The 11,981-nt window shown below is 35.1% G+C and overlaps 1 protein-coding gene across 1 annotated transcript; it reads left to right on the top strand.

The window, feature by feature from the left end:
- Window positions 1-4,428: 4,428 nt before the first annotated feature.
- Window positions 4,429-11,380, top strand: LOC143599954 (protein argonaute 7-like). Its single transcript, XM_077077775.1, has 4 exons — window positions 4,429-4,820; window positions 6,513-7,220; window positions 7,593-8,112; window positions 9,833-11,380. Exons 1-4 carry the CDS (start codon window positions 4,457-4,459, stop codon window positions 11,277-11,279), a joined length of 3,039 nt encoding a protein of 1,012 aa, XP_076933890.1. The 5' UTR covers window positions 4,429-4,456; the 3' UTR covers window positions 11,280-11,380.
- Window positions 11,381-11,981: the final 601 nt, after the last annotated feature.

The raw sequence follows: 11,981 nt of genomic DNA, 5'->3' as shown, positions 1-11,981 counted from the left end.
TGTAAGTAGCATTATGGACAATGAAAAGAATGATATATAATCATTATACAAAGGTAAAAACAACATATCTCAGATTTAATAAATATTATAACTTTCCTTTGACATGCCAAAATACCTTCATCTAAGGCTGAGGGGTGTGGGGCGCGAACCTGGGCGTGAGAGCTCCTCCGCTCGCGCCCCCAGGCGTTAACCCCACACCACCGGGGCGCGAACCGGGGCGCGAACGGGGCGCGAGCGCGAGCCCCCAGGCAGGCGTGAGTGTGGTCGCGGGAGAAGAGAGAGAAAGAGCCGTTGAGCTCGCCCAAAAGAGCCGTTGGAGCTCCGAATTTTTTTAAAAAAAAACCTTAAAACCTCTATATAATACCCCAAATTACTCCCATTTCAACCATATCAAAACACAATTTCACCTTACAAACTCTTATATAATATCCCAAACTCCTATATAATACCCAAAAATGTCTGGAAATTGGTACCCAAACCTAGATTCAGATTATATTGACGACGATTTATGGTCGTCACCAGACCAACCGATGTTTTATTCGGGGCCGCAAGAAACATCCGGCTTTCAACCATCCAACATACAACCGTCTCCTAACTTTGTTGTTCTAGAGACACAAGAATCACACGGTGATGCTACAGGAGCAAGAAGACGCGTCCACCGGAAAAAAACAATTTGCAACGGACGGGCCGGGACCGGCTTCGACTCCGAGGACGAAACGGAAAACCACTCCGTGGTCATCGGATGAGAAGGAAGCCTTGTGTCGGGCTTGGATAGTCATTTCTGAGGATCGGCGTTGCGGTAATTGTTTTAACGTTTTTAAAAATGATTTTTAATAAAAAAGTTAACTGGAAATCTAATTTAATTATTCATTTTGCAGCCGACTACCAAAAAAGCAAGGTTTTTTGGACGAAGGTTAGGGAGACGTTCTATACGCTCGTTGGGAGTACAGAGCGAAACGCCGATATGATTTCGGGTCGGTGGTCCGAAATCAGAAAATTTGTCGGCTTGTTTACTAATCTTTTCAACAGGAACGCCGGTCGTATGAGACCAAGTGGCAGTGATGATTTGGCGGTTTACAATTTCACTGTCGAAGAGTGGAGGCAGGAGTGTTTGCGGAGGTATGGGATGGTGAAGACGTGGGACGATTTAAAGTTGTGGGAGAGGTTGAAAAGGTGTTCCAAGTGGGTTGAGCTGGTGGCGCCGGACCTTGATGCGGAAGTAGGGCCGAAACGGACTAAAACTAGTTCGTCTGGAGCGTATAGCACTTCCGCCGGGTCGGATTGCCGCGTTGGATTCGACCTAAACATTGCGGGGGAGGAAACGTCTTCACCGCCGAGGAGGCGGCCATTGGGAAGGGACGCCAAGGGGAAAAAACCGGCTGAGGGGGGAGCCGTAAACATCGTCGATCTTGTTGAATCCCTCAATAAATTCAACAAAACTATGGAGGTGGTCTCTAATGACAAAAAGGAAAAAAGTCGAATGAGAGATTTGGACTTCCTTACAAGAGACTTCAGTAACCTAAATCCGGTCGATCAAATGCTGATGGAAAAGCAAAAGGAACGTATCCGAAAGAGGTTGATCGAAGAAGACCAAGCCGAAGAATAAGAATAATGTTTTTTTAGTACTTTAATTTTTATTTTATTTTTAGATATTAATGTGTTTTTTTTAATGTGTGTTTTATTTAATAATTTATGAGTTTTTTTAATAATACGTTTTTTGAATATATTTATAAAAAATAAAAAAAAAATCCGCTGGAGCCCCTGCTGGAGCCCCTCCACACCAGGGCCAGGGGCTCCAACGGGGGCTCCAACACCCCCCTTATCCAGTTTCTCTCTCTGCCACACGTCACAATATTATTGGCTGGAGCCCCCACTCGCGCCCCCATTAGAGCCCCCCACACCCCTCAGCCTAATATTTAACTTGTCCCATTTAAAGTCAACCATTTAATACATGTTATTTTATTGGTTGTTATTGGGCATTGAAGTCTTCTAGACCAAGTCTAATCTTTTTTGAGCTTGAAATGAACTACTATGTTTAATTAAATTGGAAACAGACATATATATTTTAAAATGGATTTATAGTATTTGGTTAACCTCAATATGTAAAAAAATTGAAAAATAAGCTCAATATTTACAAGGGATATTGGTTTTAAATACTTTCAACTTTGACCAATTGGTAGATAACACTCCCTAACTTATGAATTGTTCCACAACACTCTGACCTTTAAACATATTTTCTTCTGACACTCCCGGAGTAACAAGACACTAACTTCGTTAGTGTTTAGGGTAAAAAATGCCATTTTTCAAACTTCAAGGAACAAAATCAAAATTTTGTTTATTTTATATTCCATCATCCTCTCCACCCAACCACCACCCCTCTTCCTTCTTCCCTGCTAACAACCGCCAACCACCACCGCTACCGACAGCCACCACCGCCGCTGACAACCAACAAACCGCTTCACAAACCACTTCAAATCTCTCTTTACTCCATAAAGTTTCAATTTTTCCATTCGGGTATATCACCAAACCATCAATCTTGAATCATGAATACTAACCAATCAATCATCCTTTTGGCAGTTTAGCGACCAACTTCGTGTCCAAAACAACAATCTTTCATTAAATGACTTCATATGGAGCATTTCTTATGCTTCCAAGAAAAACCGCCGAAATTTCAACATCCGTGTCGGCGGCGAGTTTATCAACTCCGGCGCCGGTATCGCCGGCAATTCCGGTTCGGTTAACTCGGATTTTAATGGGTTCGAGTCGGTAAAAAATCAGAACCACTAGTCCTTCACTTCCCTTCTTCTTCGGTCCACATCCTGACACAATCATTATTATTACCCACTTACCAATATCCCCAAATTAAACCATAAACACACCCAATTCTTTCAATTTTCCATTCCTCTTGACTTGAATATAATGAGTTGTTTATTAAAGTGATTGATGGTTGTAAGTGGCGGTGGTGGCCGGTGGCTGTCGGTAGCGGTGGTGGTTGGTTGTTGTCGGTATGGAAGAAGGAAGAGGGGTGGTGGTTGGGTGGAGAGGATGATGGAATATAAAGTAAACAAAGTTTTGATTTTGTCCCTTGAACTTTGAAAAATGATATTTTTTACCACAAACACTAACGAAGTTAGTGTCTCGTTACTCCGGGAGTGCCAGAAGAAAATATGTTAAAGTTGGGAGTGTTGGGGAACAATTCGTAAGTTGAGAGTGCTATCTACCAATTGGTCAAAGTTGAGAGTATTTAAAACCAATAACCCTATTTACAATAAGAAAAGAATTATGTATTATATTAAAATAGAAAATGTGCTTAAATAAAAAAAGCACACACACTTTCTCACTATGGATTGTTCAAAAAAGATAAAGGATGGCTAAAAGAAAGCATTTTTGTTAGTTAAAGGAGTCAATGGAAGGATATTCTACACTAGCAAAATCCACAATTTTAAGGTTTTAATGTCAAGGATCCACAAAGATTAATATATTATTTATCTTCATTACAAAAGCTTATCTTTATATCTAAATATTCTTAAAAATCATTTGTATATTAAAATTGTTTTTGTCATTGAAATTATTAATATCTACTCTATTTTATATTAACTAAGAAAGAAAAACATTAAAGTGTTATAAAATAATAATAATAAAAACACTTGTATATAAGGGCGATGGGGGCGTAACCCCTGAACCCAAGTGCCACATCGAAAATTCAACCACCACATGCCAGAATCCGTAAATACCCCGTCAAACCAGCTTTCTTAACTTCTCTTCACACATAAACACGTCTCTCTTTCTCGATCTTCTCTCCTTTCAGCGGTAAACAATACCCGTGATCACTATCAAATTATAGTACCTGCTTGGACGGCAATGGTGTAGCCGCACGAGTTTGGTTATCGGAAAAGGGGTACCTGCCGGTGCCTCGTCTAATGAGATAGCACTTACAATAAATAATAATTTATTAAGTCATGAAAGTAAATCTACATTACATTATTATATTCTAACATAAAGTTTCATAGAAGAAGTATACATAAATATAATCTTTTATTTTCTTTTTGATATAAAAAAGAAAACTTAATAGTTAACAAAAGGAGCCCACAAAATAGTTCAAAAGGTCAAAAAAAAAAAAGTTGGAAAATTAATCCAAATATCAAAAAAGATCTCATATACCTTTTTCTTTCAAGAAGATCACACTATTTACACCTCTCTTTCTCTCTCTATATATATATACACACAAACACACACATATATATATTTATATTATATGTATATGTGTAATAACTGCAGTTTCTACTTTCTACTCCTATTCCTAGTTGCCCTCTGTTATCCTCAGACAAATACCAAATTGCCCCTCTTCCCTCTCTATACATACATTGTCTATATATATATATACACACACACTTATATTTCAGTCTCTCATGCAAACACTGCACCCTTTTGGCTATCTTCAGTGTGACTTTTAACCATGGAAGAAAGAGACAAGAACAAATGCACAGCAAAAACAAAGAGTTTTAGACCAAGAACACATAATAATAATAATAATAATAATAATAATAATAATAATAATAATAATAATAATATCCCAGACAATAATATTATTATTATTAACCCCCCTCAACACCACCACCACTTTTACCATCATCACCATCTTTTTCACCTTCATCCACACTACCTTTTACACCATCATCATTCCACCACAAATTTTACTCTTTTTAACCATAACCCATACCCTTCTTACTCACCACCACTTCTTCCACTCCCACCACCCATCTCCGCCGTGTCTCCGCCGCCGCCGGTGGCTCCAAACCACCATGCCTTTCATCAAAAAGGTGACTAAAACTTAAAACTTTTTTTTTGCTAAATTTTAAGTATTTGTCTTTACTTGTTTATGGGTGTTGAATAATCTGTTCAAGATTTAGTTTTTATATATATTTATATAAATCTTGGTTTTCAAGAACATGAAGTCTTGATTTTTGCAAGAATCTTTGGGTAAAAAGAAATAGAATCTTGTTCTTGAATTTTATTATTATTTTGTTGTTGATCATACTAAAAAAATGTTGAGCTTAATTAACTAAAATGGGATCCACAAATTTATAAAACTAATAAAAAAAATTATAATATTTTTTTTCAAGAATATATAGTATTGATTTTTTTCAAGAACATAACTTCTTGTTCTTGAATGTTATTAATTAATATTTTGTTGTTGATCAAACTAAAAAAACTTTAATTTAATCAAATGGGACCCATAAACTTTCTTGTTAAAACAGCTCTAAAGAGTGGAGACTATATATATCTATATATATTTCAATTCTGGTTTTTCAAGAACATAATAAATTCAATGTCTTGAATGTTACTATTTTTTTCTTGATCAAACTATAAAATCTTGAATTTAATCAAATGGGACCCATGAATTAATAAACTTTGTTGTTAAAACAGCTTTAATGATTCAAATTTTCTTTATAATTCTTGCATTTCAAGAACATACATTCTTGTTCTTTGATGTAATTATTTTGTTCTTGATCACACTAAAAAAATCTTGAATTTATTCAAATGGGACCCATAAATTAATAAACTTTATTTAACATCTCTAGAGGTACATTATTTTTTGTAATTCTTATATATTTAAGAACATACATTCTTGTTCTTTGATGTTATCATTTGTTCTTGATCAAGCTAAAAAAAAACTTATATTTAATCAAATGGGACCCATAACCTTTCTTGCTAAAACAGCTCTAGAGACTCGATTATTTTAATTTTCAAGAACATAAATTCATGTTCTTGAATGTTACTACTATTTTTTTTCTTTATAAAGCTAATAAAATCTTGAATTTAATTAAATGGGACCCATAAATTTATAAACTTTGTTGTTAAAACAGCTCTTGTGATTCAAAAACATTTTTCAAGAACATAAATTCTTGTTCTTGAATGTTATTAGATTGTTCTTGATCATACTTAAAAATCTTGAATTTAATCAAATGGGACCCATAAATTAATAAACTTTCTTGTTAAAAATAGCTCTAGTGATTCAATTTTTTTTGTCAAGAACATAAATTATTGTTCTTGAATGTTATTATTTTGTTCTTGATCACACTAAAAAAATCTTGAACATTAATCAAATGGGACCCATAAATTAATAAACTTTGTTCTTAAAACAGCTTTAGTGATTCAAAATTCTTTTTCAAGAACATAAATTCTTGTTCTTGAATGTTATTATTTTGTTCTTGATCACACAAAAATCTTGAATTTAATCAAATCAAATGGGACCCATAAATTAATAATCTTTCTTGTTAAAACCTCTAGAGGTTTTTCTTATAATTTTTTTATTCATAATTCTTGCTTTTCAAGAACATAAATTCTTGTTCTTGATCATACTAAACTTTTTTGAGTTTAATCAAATATGACCCATAAATTTATAAACTTTCTTGTTCTTGAATGTTATTATTTTGTTCTTGATCACACTAAAAAATATTGAAATTAATCAAATGGGACCCATAAATTAATAAACTTTCTTGTTGAAACAGCTCTAGAGATCATTCCAAAGAATCCAAGAACAATGAACTCATCAATGGAACCCAAGAAAGATGAATTAAAGCTAAAACCCCTCAAAGATTCAACCTCACCACCACAACTAGACCCCCCACTGATTCCGGCAAGGCGACCGGACTCCGGCGGCACAGAAGGAACAATAATCCCACTTTTAGCAAACCATTTCCTAGTAGAATTTGACCCTTTACAACAAATTCACCAATACGACGTCGAAATGAACCCGAAACCCTCAAAAGATGTTGCAAGATTAATAAAACAAAAACTTGTGGAACAAAATTCGGCCATCTTTTCGGGTGGAAACCCCTGCTTTGATGGCAGGAGAACCCTTTTCAGCTCGGTGGAGTTCGAAACCGATAGGTTTGAACTTGAGATCAAAATCCCGCTTCCGAATTCGTGCGAAAATGAAGAAAAAACAAAGATTTTTAAAGTCTTTATTAAGAATGTGTCCAAACTCAATGGTCAAGATTTGAGTAAGTACTTGAATAAACATGAAAAGAACACAATCCCACTTCCCCAAGACTATTTGCAAGCTCTAGATGTCGTTTTACGCGAAAACCCGTTATCGGAGTGCACTCCGTTGGGCCGGTCGTTGTACTCGGCTGCAATGGGTGGAGCAAAGGACATCGGCGGTGGCGCGGTTGGACTTAGGGGGTTCTTTCAAAGCCTTAGACCAACACAACAAGGTATTGTTATATTATTAAAGAGAATATTTTTAGTTTAGGTTTATTGTTATTTGTTATCTCATCACTAGAACATGCAAACGGGCCGGGTCGGGTCGGGTGAGTTCGGGTCACGGGTCGGAATGTTTTAGGGTTGAACGGATTGATTCAAGAAAGGGTTAATTTTTTTCGGGTTTGGACGGGTTCGGATCGAAAGGGTTCGGGTCAGAACAGGTTTGGGTAAGACCAAGTTCGGGTCAAAACATGTAGGTTTAAAAAAGTGTTTTTTTTCTTTTCAAATTACTATATATTTCGGCTTTACTTTTGGTTTTTTAACATACATAGTTTATTACTAATAATACATTGACACCATACGGGGTTTTCATTTTTCTACAGGTCTGGCACTCAACGTCGACCTGACCGTCACCGCATTCCACGACAGCATAGGCGTAATCCCCTACTTACAAAAACGCTTACCCTTCTTAACCGAACTTCCCGACACAAAAACCTTAACACTCGAAGAAAAAAAAGAAGTCGAAAAGGCATTAAAAAATGTTAAAGTACTCGTGAACCACCGAGAAACCATCCAACAATACAAAGTCCATAGCTTAACCGACGAGTCAACCGAGAACTTATGGTTTAGGGACCGAACCGGGGAAAATTTATGGGTTGTGGAGTATTTTAAACAACAATATGGCTATGACATTCGCTACCGAAACTTGCCGTGTTTACAGACGAGCCGACGACGGCCGTGTTATCTACCGATGGAGGTGTGTGTGGTGTGTGAAGGGCAGAAGTTTCTTGGCAAACTTTCTGATGATCAGACTGCAAAGATACTGAAGTTGGGGTGCCAGAAGCCAAGGGAAAGAAAAGCCATTATTGATGGAGTCATGGCTGGACCATTTGGTCCATCTAGGTATTGTTACACTATGCATTTTTTCTAGTAAAATGTCATAATTTTTATAAAATTATTAATTTTTTGTTAGTAAAATGTCATAACTTTTATAAAGTTATTAATATTTTTTTACTAGTATCAGTGAAATTATTGCTATATTTTTTTTAAATATTAAGGGTTAATAAGATAAAGAAAAAGTATTTACTTATTTTGACATATTTAAGTTTATAAACTTGTTTAAAATACATACATAATTTTTTTATAAAATTATTAAAATTTTGTTAGTAAAATGTCATTACTTTTATAAAGTTATTAATATTTTTGTTTTATTACTAGTGTCAGTGAAATTATTGCTATATATTTTTAAATATAAAGGGTTAATAAGATAAATAAAAAGTAATTACTTATTTTGATATATTAAAGTTTATAAACTTCTTTAAAATACATACGTAATTTTTATAAAATTATTAATATTTTGTTAGTAAAATGTCATAACTTTTATAAAGTTATTAATATTTTTTGTTTTTTTACTATCTTCAGTGAAATTATTGCTATATTTAATTTAAATATAAAGGGCTAATAAGATAAAAAAAAGTATTTACTTATTTTGATATATTTAAGTTTATAAACTTGTTTAAAATACATACATAATTTTTATAAAATTATTAATATTTTGTTAGTAAAATGTCATAACTTTTATCTAGGTATGACCTCTTTCCTTTTTTTAAGGGCTCACGCTACTAGAAAAATATACATTTTTTAATAAATTAATATAGTAAATCATGTATAAATAAAATTATACATGTATTTTATAAAAATATAAATAAATTTTATAAGTAAAATTATACATGCATATATAAATTCTATCATCAGATAAATTAAATAACAAATAATAAAAAGAACTATGTTGCCATTTTTTTAAAATATAAAGGGTTGATATGATAAAATAAAACAATATAACTCTTTTAAGATACATGTATTTATGCATTTAAAAATCGTTATTATGAAAAATGTAAATTTATTTGGCTATGAGGTATAAAAATATGGAAGCAAGTTATAAAATTTTGATAACTTTAAAACGTATGTCATTCATATTTTTGTACATAGTTGTATAATTTTGGCGTAAAATACTCGACCAGTTTAATTTATTACATAAAACACATTTACAAAAATTAAAATAAACAGTAAAAGGGTCAATCAAATCAACCCACGAACCCGTCGGGTCAACCTGAATACGACCCGTTTATACAAAACCAAAATATGTGAATTTTGTGTTAGGTTCGTGTCGTGTCAGTATTCACATCCCTATATTTTTTTAACGTTTTTGCGTGATTTTAAAACAATATAACTCTTTTAAGATACATGTATTTATGAATTTAAAAATCGTTATTATTAAAAATATAAATTTATTTTGCTATGAGGTATAAAAATATGGAAGCAAGTTATAATTTTTCGATAACTTTAAAAAGTATGTAATTCATATTTTTGTACATATTTGTAAATTATTAGTTTTTAGTTTTGTCGTAAAATACTCGACCAGTTTAATTTATTACATAAAACACATTTACAAAAATTAAAATAAACAATAAAAGGGTCAATCAAATCAGCCCGCGAACCCGTCGGGTCAACCTGAATCTGACCCATTTATACAAAACCAAAATATGCGAATTTTGTGTTAGGTTCCTGTCATGTCAGTATTCACACCCCTATATATTTTTAACGTTTTTGCGTGGTTTAACAGCGGACACCAAGCGGGAGAATTCAATCTTCGCGTTCTCAAGGAAATGACTAAACTTAACGGTCGAATTCTCCGACCTCCGAGGCTCAAACTCGGAGATGGAGGCGAAGTGAGGGACTTACTCCCCTCCCGCCACGACCGCCAATGGAACTTTTCGGGCAGCCAAGTTTTCGAAGGCAGCCGAATCGGGCGATGGGCTTTAATCAGTTTTGGAGGCACCAATGAGCAAAAATCAATAATCCCCAAATTCATCGATCGGTTAACGCAAAGATGCGAACAGTTAGGGATCTTTTTAAACAAGAACACTGTCGTAAAACCACAGTTTGAATCAATGCAGGTTCTTAACAACGTATCGGTTCTCGAAGCGAAGATTAAAAAGATTCAAAAGGCTGCAAATAATAATCTCCAGCTTTTGATTTGTGTAATGGAGAAGAAGCACAAAGGGTATGCGGATTTGAAGCGTGTTAGCGAAACGAGCATCGGGGTTATGAGCCAATGTTGTTTGTATCAAAATATTTCGAGATTAAGTTTGCAGTTTCTCGGGAATTTGGCGCTTAAGATTAATGCGAAGATCGGTGGGTGTACTGTCGCGTTGTACAACTCGTTACCGGCTCAGATCCCAAGGGTTTTGACCCTGGATGAGCCGGTAATGTTTTTGGGTGCGGACGTGACTCACCCGCACCCGTTGGATGATTTTAGCCCGTCCGTGGCGGCGGTTGTCGGGTCGGTGAACTGGCCCGCCGCGAATAAGTACGTTTCGAAGATGCGGTCTCAGACGCATAGACAAGAAATAATTCAAGATTTGGCGGGAATGGTGGAGGAAATATTGAATGATTTCGTTCGGGAGCTGTCGAAGCTCCCGACACGGTTGATATTCTTCCGGGACGGTGTCAGTGAGACACAGTTCCAGAAGGTGCTTCGCGATGAGTTGCAAGCGATTCGGGAGGGTTGTAGGCGGTTCCCTGCCTACAACCCACCGATCACGTTTGTGGTGGTGCAGAAGCGCCACCACACGAGACTGTTTCCAGCGGAAACAGAAACAGCCTCGGTTGGTGGTCGAAACATGTTTTCTGACGAGAACGTGCCGCCAGGCACGGTGGTTGACTCGGTCGTCACTCACCCGAAAGAGTTCGACTTCTATCTATGTAGCCATTGGGGCGTAAAGGGTACGAGCCGACCGACTCATTATCACATTTTATGGGACGAAAACCGGTTCACTTCGGATGAGTTTCAAAAACTGGTTTATAATCTTTGTTTCACTTTTGTAAGATGTACTAAACCGGTTTCGTTAGTGCCACCGTGTTATTATGCACATTTGGCTGCTTTTCGGGGGCGATTGTACCTAGATCGGACTGGTAGCTCGTCGGTGTTCACGAGACGAGGCCCGCCTAAAACCGCCCCGCTCCCGAAAGTTCGGGAGAATGTCAAGAATCTTATGTTTTATTGTTGATATATGTTAGATCTTGAACAATGTTTGTTTGTTGTCTTATAAATCATCTTGTTAGTTAGCACTGACTGATTCAAAAGATAGAGGTGTGAATGAAACCGAAACAAAAATCGACAGTTTGGTTTATTTTTTTATAAAAATTTAACCGGAGTGAATTAGTAGATTATTAATTTTTATTTTTTTATTTTATATCATCTAAAATATAATAAATGTATAATTCTAATATGTTAACAATCAATTACTTATTAGTTAACAAAATGATTTGGGCCCAAATTTATGATTCCGGGTTAATACCTTTTTTTTACCGCCAAAACTTTTAAGCTCATGAAATGGGAAAACTGAAACCGAATTAAACCCAAGCGGAAAAACCAGAACCGAACGATTTTCAAAATTTTAAAAACCGAAGTTCCGGTTATCAATTTTTATTTTTATTTTAAATAATCTACAAAAATTTAATAAATATATAATTCTAATATTTTAGCTTTAATGTACAAGTTAGTTATTAGTTAACAAAATGATTTATGCTCAAAAAACTTTCAAGCTCATGAAATGGGAAAACCGTAAACGAAGTAAACCCTAGTGGAAAAACTGAAACAGAACGATTTTCAAAAATTCAAAAATTCAAAAACCGAATTTCCGGTTCTTGGTTTTGTTTTTGCCGAAACTGACTCAAACCAAACCATGCACACCATACTATTAACTTCT

This window comes from Bidens hawaiensis, unplaced genomic scaffold, assembly GCF_021521415.1.
Source record: "Bidens hawaiensis isolate Kalapana, Puna unplaced genomic scaffold, B.hawaiensis_p1.1 tig00053140_1, whole genome shotgun sequence".
Classification (NCBI taxonomy): domain Eukaryota; kingdom Viridiplantae; phylum Streptophyta; class Magnoliopsida; order Asterales; family Asteraceae; genus Bidens; species Bidens hawaiensis.
This window is presented reverse-complemented; position numbering and strand designations above follow the sequence as displayed.

Excerpts from the sequence above, each read along its gene's own strand:
- LOC143599954 (XM_077077775.1), top strand. The coding sequence starts at position 4,457 with ATGGAAGAAAGAGACAAGAACAAATGCACAGCAAAAACAAAGAGTTTT. Across the intron at positions 7,221-7,592 it reads CCTTAGACCAACACAACAAG|GTCTGGCACTCAACGTCGAC; the intron begins GTATTGTTATAT and ends ATTTTTCTACAG. Across the intron at positions 8,113-9,832 it reads GGACCATTTGGTCCATCTAG|CGGACACCAAGCGGGAGAAT; the intron begins GTATTGTTACAC and ends GTGGTTTAACAG.